The sequence below is a fragment of the Pogoniulus pusillus genome, chromosome 3, assembly GCF_015220805.1.
Source record: "Pogoniulus pusillus isolate bPogPus1 chromosome 3, bPogPus1.pri, whole genome shotgun sequence".
NCBI lineage: Eukaryota > Metazoa > Chordata > Aves > Piciformes > Lybiidae > Pogoniulus > Pogoniulus pusillus.
In genome coordinates, this window is record NC_087266.1 from 6,841,003 (window position 1) to 6,864,084 (window position 23,082).

General features: G+C 46.8%; 1 protein-coding gene across 2 annotated transcripts in view; it reads left to right on the forward strand.

Moving 5' to 3' along the window:
- Positions 1 to 21,053, forward strand: part of RAB30 (RAB30, member RAS oncogene family) — a 72,247-nt gene extending 51,194 nt beyond the window's left edge. The window contains exons 3-6 of one of the 2 annotated variants that reach the window (XM_064169541.1): positions 226 to 309; positions 8,108 to 8,291; positions 11,249 to 15,326; positions 19,920 to 21,053. In XM_064169541.1, coding sequence (XP_064025611.1) covers positions 226 to 309; positions 8,108 to 8,291; positions 11,249 to 11,499 — 519 coding nt within the window. In that variant the 3' untranslated portion in view covers positions 11,500 to 15,326; positions 19,920 to 21,053. The remainder of the gene's footprint in view (positions 1 to 225; positions 310 to 8,107; positions 8,292 to 11,248; positions 15,327 to 19,919) is intronic. The other variant, XM_064169550.1, reaches the window with a different exon arrangement.
- The last annotated feature ends 2,029 nt before the right edge of the window (positions 21,054 to 23,082 follow it).

Below are 23,082 nucleotides of genomic sequence, written 5' to 3' on the forward strand. Positions count from 1 at the left end.
ATGTGCTACATGACTAGGGATATGCAGGCAGGGAAAACACTGGGGTTGAATTATGGTGACCTTTGTGCTGGGGAAATGCCACGTTTTTATCTCTAAATGTGATGGAAACAAGTTTCTAGGGAAGAGTACAGGGGAGGAAGGGTTTTGAAGCTGGAGAAAAGCAAAGATGGCACTCAGAGTCTTTTCTTAATACAGCAGTTTTCTTAAACTCCTGTTTTCTTTCAGGGACTTTTCCCACCAGGTCAAGGAGCCACGATTGGGGTTGACTTTATGATTAAAACTGTGGAGATCAATGGTGAAAAAGTAAAGGTAGGAGCCTGATGGCTTTAAATGTAAACTTGTGTGACAATACTATAGCTGAAGTTTCTTCCTGCAGCCCTCCCACTGCTGGAAGAGCTTGTGAGGAAGGCCATGGCTGTGTGGCATGGTTTGGGTGATGCTAAGCATAACAACCTTTGCACCCCTCTCTACAATCAGGATTATAACAGTGAACCTACCTTGAGGGGAAAAAGTGGAAATGTGAGGAAGACATAAAGACTGTGCCTGGCTGGGGTTCAGAAAGCACAAAGAAGTGCTCACAGTATTTCCAGTAGGCAGAAGCATGTTGTGTTCACATTGGGATGTGCTTGATGAAAGTTTGATGTGCTTGATATTGATCTGGCCTCTAACAGGAACAGTGTGGCCAGCAGGACAAGGGAGGTTATTCTGCCCCTGTACTCAGCACTGCTCAGGCCACACCTTGAGTGCTGTGTCCAGTTCTGGGCCCCTCAATTCAAGAGAGATGTTGAGATACTGGAATGTGTCCAGAGAAGGGCAACAAAGCTGGTGAGGGGCCTGGAATACAAATGCTATGAGGAGAGGCTGAGGGAGCTGGGGGTGTTTATCCTGGAGAAGAGGAGGCTCAGGGGTGACCTCATTGCTGTCTATAACTACCTGAAGGGAGGTTGTAGCCAGGTGGGGTTGGTCTCTTCTGCCAGGCAACCAGCAACAGAACAAGGGGACACAGTCTCAAGTTGTGCCAGGGGAGGTCTAGGCTGGATGTTAGGAGGAAGTTGTTGGCAGAGAGAGTGATTGGCATTGGAATGGGCTGCCCAGGGAGGTGGTGGAGGCACTGTCCTTGGAAGTGTTGAAGAAGAGGCTGGCTGAGGCACTTAGTGCCGTGGTCTAGTTGATTGGCTAGGGCTGGGTGCTAGGTTGGGCTGGATGATGTTGGAGGTCTCTTCCAACCTGTTTGATCCTATGATTAATTCTATGAATGCCCACTGGGGGGAGCAGGCTTCTGAACTTGTGCAGTTCTGCACATCTTCCACTCCTACTGAGCTACAGATTTGGGAGAAGCAGAGATGGCCACAACACTAATGCTTCAGCCAACATATTGTATTGAGAAGGGCAATGTTCTCCATAATGAGTCTTTTACCCTCTATAATAGGGTAGTGGCAACTAAATTGCTGCTGGGAAGCTCTCCTTGTTCTATTCTAGTACCCAATCTGAGCCCAGTTGTCATTTGACAGAGAGTCTGGGCTGAAACACACTGGAGTTCAGTCTCATGTTTAATGGTATCCATGGTTGGGTTTCAGTGCTCAAAGATGTTGGCTGGTGCCAATTTCTTTGTTAGTAGATACCCTTCTAGAGCTACTGTGGTGTTCAAGAACTGGTAGCCTGTGATATCAAAGTGTCTAGAGACCCCAAGCTGCTCCTGGAATTGCTCTGCCTACATGAAATCCAGAGGCACCAAAGTGAAAAACGTTTTCCCCCTTGTTGCCTTGATCAAATTCAGCAGTGAGCAGATGAGTAGCAGTGGATGTGCCATTGAGACCCATTTCTAAGCTTATGTAAGTGATGGGATGGAAACAGTGGACTGTGGAGGTTCTCCTTGCAGGTTCTTTTTAACCTGTATTACAGCACAGAGGGTTTTATGAAGAAAGTCAGGTGGCACACTCCTGAGTTTAGGATAGCTTTTTAAAAGCCATGCTCGTGTCAGCAGGCTGCTGCCCTGCTGTGTGAGGAGCTGCACAAACCTAGGGCCAATGACAATCCTTCACCAGAAGACCTTCCAGCCCGAGCAGGTGAAGGGCAAGAGGTGTAAATACCTTCTCCTGATAAAGACAGAGTTAGTCATCAGCACATGACAGTGCAAATGGGACAGAGCAGCAGGCAGGAAAGCAGTGAGGATCATGTGTAGCCCCTGTGGTGTCTGTGCTTGGCTTGGTGGTTGTGGTGCTTGTTGTGGGCATTGTGTAGCAATTGGCCAGGACAGGGATGCTGCTTGTCCAGGCTCTTTGGACAGCAAAAATGCTTCTTTCAGTCAAAACCAGGCCCAGGGAGCTGCTCAGAGTATCTAAGCTGGTAAATGGCTTAAGTACTGCACTGAAGAGGGAATTATTTTATTCCTCTTGCATATGAGGAGAGGCTGAGGGAGCTGGGGTGCTAGTTTGGAGAGCAAGAGACTAAGGGGTGACCTCGTTCATGTTTATCAATATGTAAAGAGTGACTGCCAAGAGGATGGAGCCAGGCTCTGCTGGGTGATGCCCAGTGGCAGGACAAGGGGCAATGGGTGGAAGCTGAGGCATAGGAAGTTCCATGGAGACATGAGGAAAAAAAATTCACTGTGAGGGTGGTGGAATAATGGAACCAGCTGCCCAGGGGGGTTGTGGAGTCTCCCTCTCTGGAGATATTTAAGGCTTGTCTAGATGCATTTCTGTGTGATCTGGTCTAGAAGAGCCTGCTGTGGTGGGGGAGTGGACTAGATGACCTTTTGAGGTCCTTTCCAGTCCCTGCCATGCTGTGATTCTGTGATCCTCTGGCATAAACCAGCTTTCTCAAGATTGTCTTGGTCTATGAAGGGAGAAAAGGAGTCCTGAGGAAGACGAATTCCATTCACTCCAGACATGTCTCCTTTCCAAGAATCTAGTTGCCTGTCAAGTACAGCTGAAGCCTTAAGAACATCGCTTATACCTGAGGTCTGGTTTTTGGACAGGTGAACTCACCCTAAGGATTTGTCTGCATTCAACTAGTCACCATGGCATCACCTTTTTTTAAGACTAGCCTGGACCAAGGATGCAAACTCCTTCAGGGAGTCATGCCAACATTGGCTTCTCAGGGTCAGGGATGGGTCAGGGAAACTCAAGAAGCTAAATGAAAAGTCATCAGTGTGGTTAAGCTGTAGCTATCCTGCAGATGCCTGATAATGCACAAGTGTCCACCTAAGCAGCTCTCTTAATCACCGTGGTGGACTGGCTTGTGTTTCACAGAGCCATAGCAAGGGGCAGCCAGTACAGCAGCTGTATTTCACTTGGCAAATAATGAGTTGTTAAGTCATAGAATCAGGCAGGGTTGGAAGGGACCACAAGGATCATCTAGTTCCAACACACTACCATGAGCAGGGACACCCCACCCTAGATCAGGCTGGCCACAGCCTCATCCAGCCTGGCCTTAAACACCTTCAGCCATGAGGCCTCAACCACCTCCCTGGGCAACCCATTCCAGCTTCTCACCACTCTCATGCTCAACAACTTCCTCCTCACGTCCAGTCTAAATCAAACACCTCCTCCTGACCTCACCATCAGAATAAGTTTGAGTCACTGAAGCTCAGCCACAATGACCAAGCCTGGGATGGGCTTTAGGATGGTATATTTAGGCATGGGAATGAGCCTCTGGAGTCTCAAAGGCAAAGTTATTGCCTTCAAGAAGTGATCTTGTGGCTGAAAGGTTTTTGAGTAAGCAGTGGTAGTGAGAATAAACATTTAATGAGCAGGAAAAGCAGGAATGAGTCAGAGCTCAGAGCAAGAAATGATGCCTCAGTCAAGTGAGGTGCTTCTGTTACCTCATTTAACAGTGCCCAAGCAGTGCTAGGCATCTCCTGCACATCTGCTGGGATCCAGGGTGAGAGAGCAGAGCTGTTTACTAAAAAGGTCTTCAGACTTCAAAATAATGATAGATTCCTGGGGAAAAAGACTTCTAGCTTTCAAAATTGCATTTGAAAGTAGATGGAGAGGTACTTGCTAGCATGACAGCTGTGTGCAAGCTTCAGGAGATAGGTGTGGCTGCTAAGACTTGCTCACAGATGACCTGGATAGCATCATGCAGTGGAGGGGGCTTTTGATCTGCCTGGCCTTTCCTAGGAGATCAGAAAATGTATACAACAGTTGTAGTTAGAGGGTACACACATTTGAGCCAAGTACAGAATCATCACAGAGTGCTTTGGGAGGTGGTGGAGTCCCCATCCCTGGAGGTGTTCAAGCAAAGCCTGGCTGAGGCACTTAGTGCCATGGTCTAGTTGACTGGCTAGGGCTGGGTGCTAGGTTGGACTGGATGATCTTGGAGGTCTCTTCCAACCTGGTTGATTCTATGATAGAGGATCAGGCTAAACTACATCCTAAAAGGAAGGGACCTTTATAGGGTCATCTAGTACAATCCTCTTGCAGCTAGCAGGGACATCTTTTATTAGATCTGGTTGCTCAGAGCTCTCTCTGACTCTACCTGATCTTGAATATTTCCAAGGGTGGAGCATATACCACTTGGGCAACCTCTTCCAGTATTCCACCACCCTCATCATAAAATAGATAGCAGTTGTCACAGTGGTCAAAGCTAAACATCCTTGGTGCTGCAAGTGGAGGGCTGTGCTATATGAACTGTGATCTGATTATACTTGATGGAAGTGTTTATATGCATAAAGCTAAATGCATGTGCAAGCATTAGGAGAGCAGGAAGCATCAGCTGGCTCCCAAGAAAAGATACTCTCTAAGTCTGCCTCAATAGGAGAGATGCTCCAGCCCTCTGACCATCCTTCTGGCCATTCTCTGGACACATTCCAGCATGTCCATATCTTTCTTGTAATAGGGGCTTCAGAACTGGGTGCAGTAATCCAGGTAGGGTCTTACCAGAGTGGAGTAGAGGCAAAATACAGAAGCAAAATGGTTGCTGTGAACTATCTTATTTGGCAGAAATAAGCAGAGAAGTGGGTGTCAGGTGGGTGGTGCAAATCTTTCTTTGGTGGTCAGCAGCAATAAGACAAGGAGCAATGGCTACAAACTGGAACACAGAAGGTTTCACCTCAACATGAAGAGAAACTTCTTTACAGTGAGGGTGACAGAACACTGGAACAGGCTGCCCAGAGAGGTTGTGGAGTCTCCTTCTCTGGAGACTTTCAAAACCTGCCTGGATGCATTCCTGTGTGAGCTACCCTAGGGGATCCTGCCTTGGCAAGGGGTTTGGACTCAATGATCTCTGGAGGTCCCTTCCAGTCTCTGATGTTCTGCGATTCTGTGAAATGTGAGATGCATGTTTTGTGTGCAGAAAGAGTCTGTCAATGCATGTCAGGGGTTCATAGAATCAGCCAGGTTGGAAGAGACCTCCAAGATCATCCAGTCCAACCTAGCACCCAGTCCTAGCCAATCAATTAGACCATGGCACTAAGTGCCACATCCAGGCTTTTCTTCAACACCTCCAAGGACAGCAACTCCACCACCTCCCTGGGCAGCCCATTCCAATGCCAATCACTCTCTCTGGCAAGAGCTTCCTCCTAACATCCAGCCTATACTCTTCTGGCCTTCCGAGCATCCAGCTCAAAGCTAGACTCATGGTAAGAAACCCTCTTGCCCAGGGCAATGCCCTTTTCTTTCAATGTCTGTTACATTAAATCAATGGAAGAACATATTCATGTCAGGTTTTTATGAACTTGAAGATCTTCTCAGTGCACATGGAACATATATAAGCTGAGGCCAACCAGTAGGTGTTTTTGCTGGGAAACAGCCAAGCAACAACAAAAATCTCTCTTTTCCCATCTGCCAGAGTTTGGTTTGTTTTTACAGGAACTGGTTTGTTATCTGGAGTTTGTGTACCAGTCATTTCAGTCATGGTTTTGTGTGTTACAATTGCAACTGCCAGGTTCAGCTGTTTAAATACAACTGTGCCACAAGACTAAGCACAAAGGTGCTCAGGAGCTGCAACCCAGCCACAAATTACTTCCTCTGTGGAAAAGAATTTAATTTTCCACCACCGTAGCCCATGTCTGAAAGCTGCTACTGGGAGCTCACATTTCAAACACAGCTCTGATGAGTGGCTGGCACAGGTCAGCTTTGGAACTGGGCAAAAATAAGGTTTGGGGTTTTTTTCCCTCTGCTGCTGAATACATGGAAAAAAAATCAGAGAATCAGTCAGGGTTGGAAGGGACCACAAGGATCATCCAGTTCCAACCCCCCTGCTATGGGGTAGAGACACCCTACCCTAGAGCAGGCTGGCCACAGCCTCATCCAGCCTGGCCTTAAACACTTCCAGCCATGGGGCCTCAAACACCTCTCTGAGCAACTCATTCCAGGCTCTCACCACTCTCATGCTCAACAACTTCCTCCTCACATCCAGCCTGAACCTACCCACCTTCATCTTTGCTCCATTCCCCCTAGTCCTTTCACTCCCTTGTAGCCTAAAAAGTCCCTCCCCAGCTTTATTGTAATCCACTTCAGATAGATACTGGAAGGCCACAAGAAGGTCACTTATCTGAAATACTTTTTCTTCCCAAAGCACACAGGAATCTGTCTGGAAAATGCACATATAATTCTAGGGAGGGGTGCCTTAATGAAAGAAGCTGAAGCAAAGAAATACCCTTCTATGTTGAAATACTTTCAGTTTTGGATGTTTTCTTTTGCCTTTTTGAAGAACTGAGGTTTTGATGACCCACCAAAAACTGTCAGATGGTCAAATTATAAAAGCAGTGTGAGTTTGGTTGGTATTGCGAAATGTTTGTTGTCATCCTGGAGCTACAGTGTTTGGCAGACACACTCATGACTTCTTTGTAATAGTCAAGGACATGACAACCAGTTCTACGTGTTGAGAAGTCAGGCAGCTGTGGCTGAGGTGGATGGAGCTGTAGAGAGGGAACATGTTGGATCTGTCTTCAGCAGAGCTTCCTTTTCAGTCCTATGGTTTCTACCCATTATCCAGTGAGGGACTTGGAACACAAATCCTATCAGGAGAGGCTGAGGGAGCTGGGGGTGTGCAGCCTGGAGAAGAGGAGGCTCAGGGGTGATCTTATTACTGTCTACAACTACCTGAAGGGGCATTGTAGCCAGGTGAGGGGTGGCCTCTTCTCCCAGGTAACCACCAATAGAACAAGGGGACACAGTCTCAAGTTGTGCCAGGGTAGGTATAGGCTGGATATTAGGAAGAAGTTCTTCACAGAGAGAGTGATTGGCATTGGAATGGGCTGCCCAGGGAGGTGGTGAAGGCACCGTCCCTGGGGGTCTTCAAGAAAAGCCTGGCTGAGGTACTTAGTGCCATGGTCTGGTTGATTGGTTAGGGCTGGGTGCTAGGTTGGACTGGATGATCTTGGAGGTCTCTTCCAACCTGGTTGATTCTATTCCATTCCACCTGGAGATGCCTGAGGACCTCAATGTCCTTCTTGCAGTGAGGGGCCCAAAACCAAACACAGTATTTGAGGTGTGGTCTCACCAGTGAGATTGTACAGGGGCACAATCTCTTCTCAACTCCTCCTGGTCACACTGCTCCTCGTATAGACCAGGATGCTGTTGGCCTTCTTGGACACCTGGGCATATTGATGGCTCTAGTTCAGACAGCTGTCAGCCAGCACCCCCAGGTCTAGTTGATTGGCTAGGGCTGGGTGATAAGTTGGACTGGATGATCTTGGAGGTCTGTGCTATGATTATATGATTCTGTCTCAGGATAGCCATCAGTAGTTTTGTGAGGTGGAGGAGAGGCTGAGGCTTCCTTGTTTCTTAGAATGGATACTGCTCTTGCTTGGGCTTCAGGGGGGAGGAGAGTGAGTTTCTCCTTCCAATGCTTGCATTGTAACTCCAGGCCAGCAGCTCTGCCCTTAGTGGAGTAAGATACTAGAAGTCCCATGGAAACCCACAGACCTATGCTTTCTGGGGGCTGCCAACCACAGTGCCAGCTGGCTTTGTGCCTTGCATCTCAATCCACAAGTGCAGGAACAGGAACAAAAATGCCGGGGGAAGGGAAGCCGAAGGGGCAAAGTGTTAAGTGCTTTCCCAAGCACTGGGTTTACCCTGAAGGATGGTGCTAGCAAAGAAGAGCAATAGTGAAGTAATCTCACTGTTTTTCCTTTTCCTGCCTTTCCTTGTTATGCCCAAAGCTGCAGATCTGGGACACGGCGGGGCAGGAGCGGTTCCGCTCCATCACGCAGAGTTACTACCGCAGCGCTAACGCCTTAATCCTGACCTACGACATCACCTGCGAGGAGTCCTTCCGCTGCCTCCCCGAGTGGCTGCGGGAGATCGAGCAGTACGCCAGCAACAAGGTCATCACCGTGCTAGTGGGTAAGCAGTGGCTGTCCCGGGCAGGGTGCAGTGATAAGGGGGCTGAGAGCAGGCGGAGGGTTCAGCAGGAAGATGATGTGGTGTCTGCGTGAGCCGGGATGCTTCCGCTCGTGCAGCGGTTCTTGTTGCCAGCCAGAGCTGTGACCTCAGGTGGGCACAGGGGGATACCTTAAACACAGTGCTTGGACTATTCCTTCTGCAAATAACCCCAAAATACTGACAGGCACTTCTCAAAGTATGGTCTTGTCTCAGGTCTGAGACTATTGCATGCAGAGGTGGATAGTTCCCATCACTTGGTCTTGTATGAGGTGAAAACTACCTGAGGGGTGGTTGTGGCCAGGAGGAGGTTGCTCTCTTCTCTCAGGTGGCCAGCACCAGAACAAGAGGACACAGCCTCAGGCTGCGCCAGGGGAAATTTAGGCTGGAGGTGAGGAGAAAGTTCTTCCCTGAGAGAGTCATTGGACACTGGAATGGGCTGCCCGGGGAGGTGGTGGAGTCGCCGTCCCTGGGGCTGTTCAAGGCAAGGTTGGACGTGGCACTTGGTGCCATGGTCTGGCCTTGAGCTCTGTGGTAAAGGGTTGGACTTGATGATCTGTGAGGTCTCTTCCAACCCTGATGATACTGTGATACTGTGAAAAGTGCTGATGGTGTGCAGCTGCCAACTGGGCTAAGAATTGAGCAGTTTCTCTTGTGACTCCCAGCTCCAATCTCTACCAATATATAAGGGTCTGCTCAAGTTGAGGGTTCACAGGATCAGAGGATGTTAGGGGTTGGACGGGACCCAAGGGGATTGAGTCCAACCCCCCTGCCAAGCAGGGTTGCCTCTGGGTTGCTGAGCTCTGTAGCTGTGGAACAGCCATAGTCTTGTCTCAGGTGGTTCAGGATCTGGAAATCAGATCAGGATGTAATGGTTGTGTGGATGTCAGTATTCATAGGTGGGACAGCTGGTACATTGGTATATTTTTAACATGGATTTTAGGGAAACTAAAAACAACTGAATGTTATGTGAATCTGTGGACCTTCAACTCAAGTTAAAGCAAACCTCAGGCTATCTGTCTGCTACAAGCAAGGTGAAGGTTATTTTGCCTACAAATGTTTTTAACATGCTCTGCTTTCAACAGCTAATAGTCAGGACTTGGCTTTTAAAGACTCAAGAGCAATGCTAAAATAACTTGGAGGAAACTCAAAATGTTTCATACTGTAGTGTTGATGTCACCTTTAATAGTTTGCTGCTTGAAAGAGTCTAGAGGCCCATAACAGGTTCTTAAGATGGCCTTAAAACCCTTTGAAGGCTTCACATGCCCCAGTAGTATTGCAGGTAAGCCTTAGGGTTCACAGAGCTTCTATGCAAGGAACTCATTATGTTTCACAAGAAGGGTATGACACATGTAGAAATGGTGCAGAAATAATATCTGGTTAACAGATATTTTTTCCCCTTAGGCAATGTTAAGTTAATTACCAACATCTGCAGCACAAAATATACATTATTACAGCTTTAACACACACTTGGAAGGTGGTGACACCCAGGAACTATTCGTGCTGAGTCGTATTTTGTGTGGAAAACAAATGTTAGTGTGCAGACAGCCAGTCCAAGGAACTGCTTTAGCAGGAAAGAAATGAGTTGTTGGACAAGGGAAGGACCATGAGACATGGGTTGTCTCTTTCTTCCTCTCACAAAGTTGCTGGTAGAGAAACAAGGCCAGGAGATGTTTCTTCCTGAACCTATCAGGTCCTGGGCTGCAACTCACTGTTGTTATTGCAAGTCCTAAGATGAATTTATGGCAAAACCATCATGTTTGGAGTGAAGTGACTGGTAATAAGGTATAATCCTGTCAGACACCTTCTCGAGGCTTTAATCAACTCTAAATGCAGGTCTCTGAAGGAAGGGGCTGGCTTCCCACCCAACCAAATTCTGTGAGTGCCTCCAGGTCCATCCTTCTTTCAGCCTCAACACCAAATCCTTCATGGGAACATTGAATAGGAAACTGCCTTCTGTGCCAGGCTTCTTTACAGCCTGCAAGGACATGGGGAATATGATGTTTAGTGTCTTGTGTGCCATTATTGACATTTTAAGGGCTCCTCAGAGCAAGAACAGGAATATTTTTAGTAGGTAGTAAAATGGAAAGCCTTTAATGTTGGTTGGTAGCAGAAAACAGATACACTGGTGTTAGAGCAAAGCTGAGTTGGATGTCAGCATCAGTGTAGGACAAGGGAGGTTATTCTTCCCTTGTACTCAGCACTGGTCAGGCCACAACTTGAGTAGTGTGTCCAGTTCTGGGCTACTCAATTTAAGAGAGATGTTGAGGTGCTGGAACGTGTCCAGAGAAGGGTGACAAAGCTGGTGAGGGGCCTGGAACACAGCCCTGTGAGGAGAGGCTGAGGGAGCTGGGGGTGTTTAGCCTGGAGAAGAGGAGGCTCAGGGGTGACCTCATTGCTGTCTGCAACTACCTGAGGGGAGGCTGTAGCCAGGTGGGGGTTGGTCTCTTCTGCCAGGCAACCAGCAATAGAACAAGGGGACACAGTCTCAAGTTGTGCCAGGGGAGGTCTAGGCTGGATGTTAGGAGGAAGTTGTTGTCAGAGAGAGTGATTGGCATTGGAATGGGCTGCCCAGGGAGTCGCTGTCCCTGGAAATGTTCAAGCAAAGCCTGGCTGAGGCACTTAGTGCCATGGTCTAGTTGACTGGACAGGGCTGGGTGTTAGTTTGGACTGGCTGATCTTGGAGGTCTCTTCCAACCTGGTTGATTCTGTGTTTCTATGATTCACAGGGCATATTCCATTAAATGAGCTGGTATTAAATGAACTTGGTTGCATTTGGAGAGGAAAACAGGCACTAAGAGTTTCATTCATATGTATGTCCATACACATAAACATCACCAACTTTTTGGTTATCCCTTGTCAACCTTTTTTTTTTTTTTTAATCAAATTAATTCCTTTTCTGAAATATTTTATCAATGCAGGTAATAAAATTGATTTGGCTGATAAGAGGGAAGTCTCCCAGCAGAGAGCTGCAGAGTTTTCTGAAGCACAGGACATGTACTACCTGGAAACCTCAGCAAAGGAGTCGGACAACGTGGAAAAACTCTTCCTGGACTTGGCTTGCCGGTTGATCAGTGAGGCACGACAGAACACCCTGGTGAACAATGTCTCATCCCCCTTACCAGGAGAGGGGAAAAGTATTAGCTATTTGACTTGCTGTAACTTTAATTAAAGAGCTGGCATGTGACTTCCCCTTCTGCCATGGGCCAAGAGGAATTGGTTTTTCCCCTGGGATTTATCTACTTGAAGGCAGTACCTGCCACTTTGACCCATCTGACTTACCCTGAGTCACGCTGCAGACCTGGACCCATGGCCAGCTGATAGCTCCAGCTGCATAGCAACACAGCAGAACATAACATGGCTTAAATTTCCATCTCTTTGTCTTGCAGTCTGTGGGAGTGGGTTAGGAAGAGAAGAGTTGCACAAGTGTTTCATCTGATGCAGAACATGAGCTGCTGCGTTGCCTGCTATGGGAGAACAGAGCAGCCCTTTTTGAAGTTATTGAAGGGATGAAAATCTCTCTTACAGAACAATGTATTTGGTTCTCTTTAATATAAAACAAGAAAAAAGGACCACCAAACCAACAGTGAACACTGACACTACGCTGGCAATCTTCTGGGCTGCCAGTGAGTGAGCTCTTAGGACATGTACATAGCGCCTGCAAACATGTCTTCATGGAGGACTCTGGTGTTTGAAATACTGTTATGTCTCTCATCTAAAGACACTTTCTTCAACATGGAATTCAAAAGCTACATCTATCAACATCTTCAAGATTTAAGAAGACGTGGGTACAGCTCCCTTGCTCCCTTTGGTGCTAGCAGTTCAGCAAATATTATTCCACAAACCAAACGTAGTCTTAAGTCCTCTGAATGTGTACCTTAGACTGATTAGGTAAAACAAAACACTAATAAGCACTGTTCAGAACAATAAATCTGGTTACCTCTTTTTCTAGGCCTCAGCATAGTGGGAAAGGACTCTGCTTCTTTGATATCCAACACAGGATGAAAAGACTTTCCAGAAATAAATTAACTCTTCCTCCTCTCATTGGTAATGTCCTGATGTTAAAAATGAGCCTTGCGAGAGGTCAGTGGTGGAGTTGGAAGAAGCGCACCAGACGTGACCAAAACCTTGCCTGTGTGTGGATGATGTACAAGGGTTCAAAGAGAGCACAGTTTGAGGTGGGGGTCTGCAATGTGTCTGGCTTAACAAATGAAGCTTGTAGGTCAAGTTCTTGTTGCAAGGCAGGTGTACAACTGTGTAGAGGGTGCTTTTTATGCTAAGTGGAAATAGCAACAGGTCGCAAGTGTTGTTCTGTCTCATCTCACCCATCCAGCGCTCACCTTGTTGAACTGCTCTCCAAGATGCTCTTGAAGGTATCTTTTTGGCCTCCAGTCTCTCTGCTAGAGTGGGTTCAGGGCTGTAGAATCACTTAATTTACTTGATACTTTGTAGTCTTGATGCCAGGCTCCAGTGCATGTGTAAGAGGTAGGCGCTTCATTTATTTCACTACAGTAACCCCCGAGGTGGAAGCACTGAGGAGTTTGTGATGTTCCTACACCTCTAGTGCCACATGCCAACGATGCATTGCAAATTTAACCCTTCATGTCAAAGTGCAATTGGAACCTTATGAAAATGAGGCTGTTTAGAAAATGAGGATGTTTAGAAGTGACTGAAAAGACTAAAAGAGCTGGGGCTGTTCAGTCTGGACAAGAGGAGGCTCCCAGGTGACCTACTTGTGGCCTTCCAGGATCTGAAGGGGGCCTACAAAAAAGCTGGGGAGGGACTTTTTAGGCTATCAGGTAGTGACAGGACTAGGGGGAACAGAGCAAAGCTGGAGGTGTTGAGGTACAGGCTGGCCGTGAGGAGGAAGTTGTTGAGCATGAGAGTGGTGAGAGCCTGGAATGGGTTGCCCAGGGAGGTGGTTGAGGCCCCATGGCTGGAGGTGTTTTAAGGCCAGGCTGGATGAGGCTGTGTGCAGCCTGCTCTAGGGTAGGGTGTCCCTGCCTGTGGCAGGGGGGTTTTAACTGGACGATCTTTGTGGTCCCTTCCAACCCTGAATTATTCCACGATTCTAAGTCTTGAGTTCTGTTTGGCTAATCCAGCTAAATCTCTCCTGGCAATGACATGGCTGTAACTTAGTGCTAATCAATTTAGTTCTGTTTGGCTTTCACTGAAGATTATAACAGAGCTTTTGTATTGACATAAAAAGCTGCCAGGAAGTATGTCTTGAAAAGAATAATAGAGGGGGAAAAAAAGAAACAAAAAGAAAGAAAGAAAGAAAAGGGGGGAGAAAAGGAAGATGAAAAGGGAGGGAGAAAAGGAAGATAAAAAGGTCATTCTAAAGTACTTCCCTGTGTTCTCCTGGAAAGGCTTCTGTAGGCTGCATCATGTTGTGCCTTGGGTCTGTGATGGAGAGCAGACTTTGTGTCAAAGAGAGGGAGGGTCAGTGTGTCATATGACCATTTTTAATGTTTTCTTGCTGTTTTTTAGGTCACTTTCTTCTCTGGCTCATGATAAAAAGGGAATTGTGGAAGCTGTGGCACAAAGCTTGTTTGCTGTTTAGGTAACACTTAACAGAGAGCTTTTTTAAGTGTGAGATATTGAAGAATGTGTCAGCTGCTGTTGTCCTGGTCATTTTCAGTCCTTGCTCATGGAGTAATCCAGGGGATTTAAACTGGAAGAGGGGAGATTCAAACTAGATGTTAGGAAAGGGTTCTTTACAGTGAGGGTGGTGAGACACTGGCACAGGTTGCCCAGGGAGGGTGTGGATGCTCCCTCTCTGGAGGTGTCCAAGGGCAGGTTGGATGGGGCCTTCAGTAACCTGTTCTAGTGGGAGGTGTCCCTGCAGGGGGATGGAACTGGATGATCTTTGAGGTCCCTTCCAACCTAAACCATTCTATGATTTGGAAATGTGTAGGATCTGCTGTGCTGGCCTATATGGTACAGCCTGTGCTGAAGAGCAATGTCTTTCTTCAGCATTCCCTAAATTGTCAAGTTCAGCCTCACTTGAGCTTGTGATGGCCACTCAACTCTGAGACAGCTGCTTCTGCACAGCTTTTGGGTGTTCAGGGCAAGGATTGGGGGTTACATGTAAGGTAATACTCAAAAATCAGTGCTATGTGTATTTAATCTGTACAGGCTCTTACTTGTCACACATAATTGGTAACAAATAGAGCAGGTTTGTTTGGTCAGGTTACTGAAGGAGGAAGGAGACTTTCTGCTAAAATACTGGTGGGTTCCTCAGCTTGATTTCCAAAAGCATTGAAGCTGGGCAGGTACTTTTCATTCCTGCTGACTCTGTTATAAATTCGTTTTAGAGTGCTCCTTGCAGCACTTGTGGAAGTTTAGCTCATGCACATTGTGACTGAACAAGCAGAAATGGTTAACTTTTATTTTCTTGGATGTTCACTTGGAGATTTCTAGAAGGGAAAGTGTCTTTCCCTCCCCTCCCCACCACTACTTTCCTAACCTCTGGGTGACTGTTCTGGAGACAGGCTGCCTGCTAGCAACCTCAAAGCAGTAGTCCTTTTTGTTGCTAGCAAACGTCTGTGCAAGGACTCAATCCGCAGGCAGTGATGTGCACTTGTGGTGGGTTGGAGTGCTGTAGTTGGGCTGATGGTACAGTGAAGCCCTGACTTCTCCAGAGACCTACCTAACTGATTCTTTCCAAGGTTTGTTCTGTGTAGACTTCAGTTGAAAGTAAACAGTGATGGCATGTGCAGCATTTTATAAGGTCATAAGCCAAAGCTGTAGTCTGGAACTTGCCTCTTTTTCTCCAGTGAACAAATGCACTACCTGTTGAAGAAGATGTTTTACACCTTTGGGGATCTCTCTAGTACATACAACCCACTTACTTCTTTGTAGCACTGAGGGGTTATTTTCTGTTCTGCAGTTTAGTCCACTGCTGAAGGCTTCCCACCCAGAAGAGGAGCTTTGCCAACTTCTAATGGAAACCTGTAGTGGTGTGGCAGTCATCCCAGTCTTGGAAAACAGAAGGAGGTACAAAATGCAAATCTGAATTATCTGACAATCATCTCTTCAACTATGGCCAACACCTTGCTAGAGGAGTGGATGTCTGAGAGTATTGTCAGTAAAAGCATGGTGATACTGGCTGAGTTGAGTGTCTTAAAGCCATGCAAAACTGATATAATGGGGCTAAATTTGACTGGAGATGTCCCCTACTCCCGAGAAAGCAAAGCACTGCTAGATCATGGTGTGTTTTCAGGGTGATGTGTATTCACAGCCAGGGAGTAATCCTCATTTCTGGGTGAATATTAATTCTTACAGTAGTCCATGGGGAGACCTTTCCCTGATACTTTTATTTTAAAGCAGAGTCAGTAGCTTCAAGCAGAAGCTGATACTGAATGGTGAACAGATATTTGCTTTATCTAGCACAGCTCTTTGCAGACAGGAATAGAAGCATCTTCTGAAAAAATGGATGATCTTAATTCTCTCTTCCATTTCAGCCACTGGTTCAGTCAGGCTGATTTTGGGTAAACCACCAAATATTCTGTGCTTCAAATCACTGCATGTGAAGTACAAGATGGTACTTTTGTGTTGTGTATTTATGCTGCAAGTTTGCTGAGACAAGCCATGACTCCTCTCTGCTCCTATTTGTCTTCCCCGTGAGAGACCAAGTGCTAGGGGGGGGAAAAATCCATTCAGATCAACTAGTTAGGGTGGGAAAAAAGTGAAAATATGAACTTTAAAGAATAGAGCACTGGATGTTTCTTCCTACCTCTAGCACTGAAGTCCTGATTTGACCCACAGGTAAGTTGATGGAGCACGCAGTCAGATCCGTGTTTGTGCTGAATGCTAAATGGCTTTGTTTAGTGAAAACTAAATTGCCAGGCAAGATGCTTTGTTCTTTGCTGTACGACACATGAAACAACCCTTTAAAATCTGTCAGCCTGCTGGTGCTGCTTTTCTTCTTGGAAGTAGCTATACTGCTAGCAGTTGGCTCCTTCTAGTCTGGGTTTAATGGTTAATGGCTATTGAATTGCTTTGGCATCAGTAAGAATAGTAGACTGAGGATGACACAGAGTGATCTGAAAAGAGGGAAAGTGGAAATCAGTGATGGAGAAGCATGGTGGGTGCACATTCATGGCACAACAGACTTTCCCAAGCTTTTGCTGCCAAGGGATGCAATTAGTCATAGTCAAGCCCACCGGGTTTTGCCTTGCTAGTTATCCCTAAGGATTGCTGTTTGTTCAGCTGCTTTGCTTTTCTTAGTATGAAGAACTGTCTGTAAACCAGGCTGAGATACTGAGCTGGGGTGACTCCTGTAGTCAGAGACTGAATTCAGTTAGAAAATAAGTTAAATTCTCCAGCTGTTAAAATAGGCTGAGCAAACAAGGAGGAGATACTGCCCTTAAGGGACCTGCAGTTCCATTGTGGTTGGATATGGCTGGAGACAGAAACTCTCCCCTTGCTGTGGGGCAGACAGAGAGCTCCAGCCCTCTGTGCAATGGGAGAGATGACTCTGTGGAGCAGAAAATGCAAAGTAAAAAGATGGTTCTATGCACTCAGGACTTTCTCATTCCCATCCTCTTCTAAACAATGCATCTATGACTTAGATTTGGATGGTTCTGGACTTTGGTGAGGGCAGCTTTGCATTTGAGTCTCATTTGATGTCGAACACATTGTCCTTGTGCAAGTTGCTCCTGTCGAGAGACCCTTTTGAGTTAGTTCAGTTGGAAAAAGGTGTTTCTAGAGGACTCTTTTTATGAATTCCCTTGCAGATGTATGGAAATTCTCTGCAGTGTTGATGTACTTAAGGGCTCACCAGAAAATCCACTGGAGCCAAGGGAAATACTCTGTTCATTTCTCCCAGTGAAAACCCTGTGGAAGATGTTTCCTTCCTCTGTTTACAAACTGTTTCTTTCCCTGAACAAATCTGGCTGTTGACACCACCCTTTCTCCTTGCATCAGGTCTGTCTAATTGGTGCTGCAGGTAATAATTGTTCTAGTTAGAGTTCAGAAGCAGCAAAGGGCCATAATTCTGAAGGACAGTCTTATGATGATGAGTGGTGGGGAAATACTAAGGAGCTTGATTTCTTGCAAGCATCCCAAGTAAAGACAGGTCATGTCTTTGAAATGTGATCATCCACCTGAGCTGTAGTTAAATGTACCATAAAGGTTTCAGACTGGCATCTGCCTCAGTTTAGGATTCCTCTTGGCTAGGGAAATAAACAGGGTAATCACACTGACTGTGGTGCAGGGCTCCCACGGTGGCCTGCTGCATTGCTCCGACTTGCCTCACTAATCACCACCTTGCTGAAGTGGTGACCCAAAGTCTTCTTTGCACTATGCTACATCCAGCCAAGATAGACTGCTGGCTAGCATCACCCATGGATGCCATCACAACCTCACTCCTTATGTGAATGAGCTGTGACTTGAACCAGAAATAGTGACTGCCACATGAGCTGAGAGTGTTTCTGGTTTTTGGGAGCCACAGATCCAGGAAAAAACCCTCTCTAATGGCTTGCTCCTCCCAGTCATCCCAGCTGACAATACTTGGGAAAGATAAGCCAGATAAGGTAGAAACTGAGATGACAATGAGTGTAATTTAGGTCATGGATGTTGTCAGTGAAAAATTAGATGAGTACAGCCTGGGTTAACAGCTTAGCTCATCTGTCTGGATAAACAGGAGCTGACTGTACTGAGACATTCTCTGTTTGCACATTAATAACAAGCTGTTAGCACTTCCCTGGATGTGAGCACATTTTTGAAGCAGTTATCCTTTTCCAGCGAGCTCGGGAGATAATTTTAGCTCTGGTTAGTGCTACAATTAAACCCAAAAAGCAGATGTCACCTTTGCATTTGAACCTTTGTTTTCCACTACTGCTTATCTTGGGATAACTTTCACAAGGACATGCACAGTTGTGAGTGCACCATGGTGGTGTCCCTGGAAGATGCTGGAGTTCAGCCCTAATCCACAGGCATCTGCCATAGCTAAAACCAGTGTTAGTCATGGCTTTACCTGGCTGTGGTTCCCTGGGAGAGAATGGATGCCAAAAGGACTACTGGGCTTTCTTGGGCAGTGATCAAGGGTTCTGTGTCTGATGTCACACAAATGCAAACCTTGGAGCTTCTCAAAGTCCAATTCCCTTGGTACCTTCCATCTATAAATCTGCTCCTTGCTGAGACTCCTCATGCCTCAAGCACTGTGGAGGTCTTTGACTTGAAATAATCCTGGTTGCATGAACTGCCAGATCCAACTCCTACTGTAGATGGAAGGAAGAGCATCTGTGGCTCATGTTCTGTGCCACCTTGAGTTTCCTACTGTGAACATAACCCTAAATAATTTGATAAGCCTGTTCTCAGCCAGAGCATCCTGTAAGCAATGTTTCCCCTCTTATGACACCAAGACAAGAGCTTCAGGTATTAAGAATTCATGGGGGTTTGGTGCAAGTGGATAAATCTCCATTGAGCAGGTGGATACTGCTCTCCATCCAGGGAGGCTTACAGCTGCGTGGAGGAGGAGAGTCATTCTGAGCTGCCACTTGAGCAATGCTGTGAATATCTCCAAGTGCCTGGGTTGCATCATTTAGTAAACACAGTGGCTGCAGTGTCCCCAGCAGTCAAGTCTTTGTGGGAGGAGAAGCAGAGAAGAGGGGAATGCTGATTTGCCATTTTGATGGGGTGAGAATAAAATGTTTGGTCTGTGGCAGGGAGGCTGCTGTGATTTCAGGCACTACCATTGCCTTCGCTCTTGCAGGCTGTGTGGAAGAAATCCTTACTGCTGGCCCACACATACTGAAGGAACTAGCTTAAGTCAATGTTTTGGGAGAGGAAAGGCCATCTAATGTGAGAGTAGGGAGGAAACCAAGATGAGCCAGCAGTATGCCCAGGTGGCCAAGAGAGCCAATGGCATCCTGGCCTGGATCAGGAACAGTGTGGCCAGTAGGACAAGGGAGGTTATTCTGCCCCTGTACTCGGCACTGGTCAGGCCACACCTTGAGTGCTGTGTCCAGTTCTGGGCCCCTCAATTCAAGAGAAATGTTGAGATACTGGAATGTGTCCAGAGAAGGGCAACAAAGCTGGTGAGGGGCCTGGAACACAGCCCTGTGAGGAGTGGCTGAGGGAGCTGGGGGTGTTTATCCTGGAGAAGAGGAGGCTCAGGGGTGACCTCATTGCTGTCTGCAACTACCTGAAGGGAGGCTGCAGCCAGGTGGGGGTTGGCCTCTTCTGCCAGGCAATCAGCATTAAAACAAGGGGACACAGTCTCAAGTTGTGCCAAGGTAGGTCTAGGCTGGATGTTAGGAGGAAGTTGTTGGCAGAGAGAGTGATTGGCATTGGAATGGGCTGCCCAGGGAGGTGGTGGAGTTGCTGTCCTTGGAGGTGTTGAAGAAAAGCCTGGCTGAGGCACTCAGTGCCATGGTCTAGTTGACTGGCTAGGGCTGGGTGCTAGGTTGGACTGGCTGATCTTGGAGGTCTCTTCCATCCTGGTTGATTCTATGATTCCTTGCTGTGCTGGTTTGGAGTGACAAGACTAACTCTGGAAATTAGAGTAGTAGTTCCAAATATGCCATGGTTTTTAGCATAATAAGATGCACTGCAGCTATGTCACATCCATTTTATTCCCCACAGCTGTTTACAAAAGAAGAACCCCACCCATACCCTGAGATTGGAGCAGCTGCAGTCACTCAGCTGTCAATATGGGACAAGGCTCTTTTTGCTCCTCTTTTATTTCCACTTCACTCTGTTCTCTTGCACGTATTTGGCTCTTCTGTGAATTTGCAGATCATGAGATTTGTGGTTTGGTTTTTTTTTTTTTTCCCAACTGGCTTTGATCTATACAGAAAGACTCACCCAGCTCTCATTTGAATTCATTAATACTTTGAGTGGGCCTTTTAATTTAATGTTTACTGGCTTGTTTCCCTTTGTAATGCTCTCTAACTGACAACTTTGCCGTGCTCTGCATCGCCTTTGAGGGTTTGGGGGTTTTTGAGTCAAAAATGCTTCCTCTTCCCTGAAAGGTCTGATCATTTGTGGAGATGTTATAAAGGCATTTTCATTTCCTCAGGGGAAAAACCTGAATTGCTCTCAGCTTTGACTATTAGCAAATCCATATTGGAGCACGTAGTGTTGGTGTTTGGTTTTTTACAGCACGAACAAAGTATGTTTCATACCATCAACTGCAGTCTGAATCACAGTATTAAGAGCCTGCTTAAATGCTAAGGAGCAGCAGCATTTTGTTTGCAGCTTCCACCCCAGGGAAGTCACAGCATTAATTTCCTGAGCTGGAGTTTCTCCCACAAAGGTCTGCTGTCCTTTCCCCAGCAATTGTGATTTTAGCACAACTTACTAAGCAAGAACCCCAATTCCTACACAGGTGGCCAGAAGGGTGAGGAGAGGATGAGTTTCTTGTTGATCAAGCACAACCATTTCAGTGGAGAAAATGCACTACAGCTGGTCAGACCATTGATCTTGAGTTGCAGGGGCAGTGTTGCCCTTGGGAAAGGGTATAGGTGTTAGCAAATCACCAAACTGTGAATCATTGACTGTCAAATGCATTTGGCTTTGTCTGGGTTTCGTTGGGTTTGGTTTTGGTTTTAAGTTCTTGTGGTCAAGTGTGGTCCAGTGGGATTGAGAAAGGAATGTATTTTGGATGACCAGGATGATGAATGTATGATGCTTCATGTTTATTTGTAATGTCCTTTTTTATACTTAGAAATTGCTTACATATGTATCTGTATGTAAATAAATGTTTAATCCTTTCCACTTGGTGTTTCAGGTGGTTTGATTTGTTTGGGGTTTGAAGTGCAAAGGAAAGTTGCTCGAATGTGTAGACAACTGATTCATGTGTAAATAAATAAGAATCAACAAGATTGGAAGAGACCTCCAAGATCATCCACTTCAACCTAGCAGCCAGCCCTATCCAGTCAACTAGACCATGGCACTAAGTGCCTCAGCCAGGCTTTTCCTGAACACTTCCAGGGACAGACACTCCACCACCTCCCTGGGCAGCCCATTCCAATGCAAATCACTCTCTCTCTCTGGCAAGAACTTCCTCCTACCATCCAGTCTATACTTGATGCTCCTGAGGTTGTTCTGCTTGGGTTGAGCAGACCAAGGCTCCTGCAGCCTCAAGACCTCACAAGAAGAGCAAAAGTGGAGATGCTGTCCAGACAAGCAATGTCTCTTTGCACTAGAACAGAAAAAACACCACGTGGTTCAAAAGCATCATTGCAGTGTGAAATGTGGCATAAATGCTGGTTTCAGTCACTAGAGGGTGGCCTTTGGCAGAGGTACCATCTTCATTCACCATCGTTGCAAGCCTTGAGCTGCCAAAACGCCGGTCCTAGGGAGATGTAGGTTTGTACTGGAGGAAGATGATGGTTAGGTGCCTCAGGTGTCTGCTGTTCCTTTGTCCTAGTAGCTTTTTGTTGGAAAAAAAAGATTGGTTCTTCAGCCTTCAGCTTGCTGTTTTCATGCTCATAGAACCCTACTTTGATTCCCAAAGGACTTGCCAGGCTGGATGGGAGGGCAGAGGCAAATGGGACGAGATTTAACAAGGCCAAGGGCAGGGTTTTACACTTGGGCCACAACAACCCCAAGCAGTGCTACAGGCTGGGGACAGAGTGGCTGGAGAGCAGCCAGGCAGAAAGGGACCTGGGGGTACTGGTAGGTAGTAGCTGAAGATGAGGCAGCAGTGTGCCCAGGTGGCCAAGAGAGCCAATGGCATCCTGGCCTGCATCAGGAACAGTGTGGCCAGTAGGACAAGGGAGGTTATTCTTCCCCTGTACTCAGCACTGGTCAGGCCACACCTTGAGTGCTGTGTCCAGTTCTGGGCCCTCAATTCAAGAGAGATGTTGAGATACTGGAATGTGTCCAGAGGAGGGCAACAAAGCTGGTGAGGGGCCTGGTACACAGCCCTGTGAGAAGAGGCTGAGGGAGCTGGGGGTGTGCAGCCTGGAGAAAAGGAGGCTCAGGGGCGACCTCATTGCTGTCTACAACTACCTGAAGGGAGGTTGTAGCCAGGTGAGGGTTGGTCTCTTCTCCCAGGCAACCAGCAACAGAAGAAGGGGACACAGTCTCAAGTTGTGCTGGGAGAGGTCTAGGCTGGATGTTAGGAAGTTGTTGGCAGAGAGAGTGATTGGCATTGGAATGGGCTGCCCAGGGAGGTGGTGGAGTCACTGTCTCTGGAGGTGTTGAAGCAAAGCCTGGCTGAGGCACTTAGTGCCATGGTCTAGTTGACTGGCTAGGGCTGGGTGCTAGGTTGGAGGTCTCTTCCAGCCTGTTTGATTCTATGATTCTATGACTTGCCTTTCTGGGGTCCCAGAAATCCTTCTGGGCATGATCTCCTAGTTTAAGCCTTTAATCTTTTTGGTCAATATGTGAAGTTTATGCTCTGACTTATTCTGGGGATCAGGTTTCCTCCCCTGTGCTTTCCTCCACATCAAAGATGACTTTTGCTAACACTTAGACTGAGAAGTGAGCTGTGAAGCTTGAAGACACTTTTATTGCCTTTTCCACTGACCTTGAAGCTCCTTCTTTGGTGAATGTCTGACATGAGGGCTGGACCATCTGCTCTGTGTTTCACAGGAAGCTGGCAATTTGAGTCAGTGATGACAGAGCTCTGTGGAGAGGGAAAAGCACCTAAATGCTTTCAGGTAAGAACTGGGCAAAGAGAGGGGAAGAGAACATCCTGAACAGCTTGGGAATTGAGTGTTTAAGCTACTCTAAGAGTGGAGGGATGCAATATTTTGCCTTTTAGGAGTGATGGACAGAGAACCCAGACCAAGCTTTC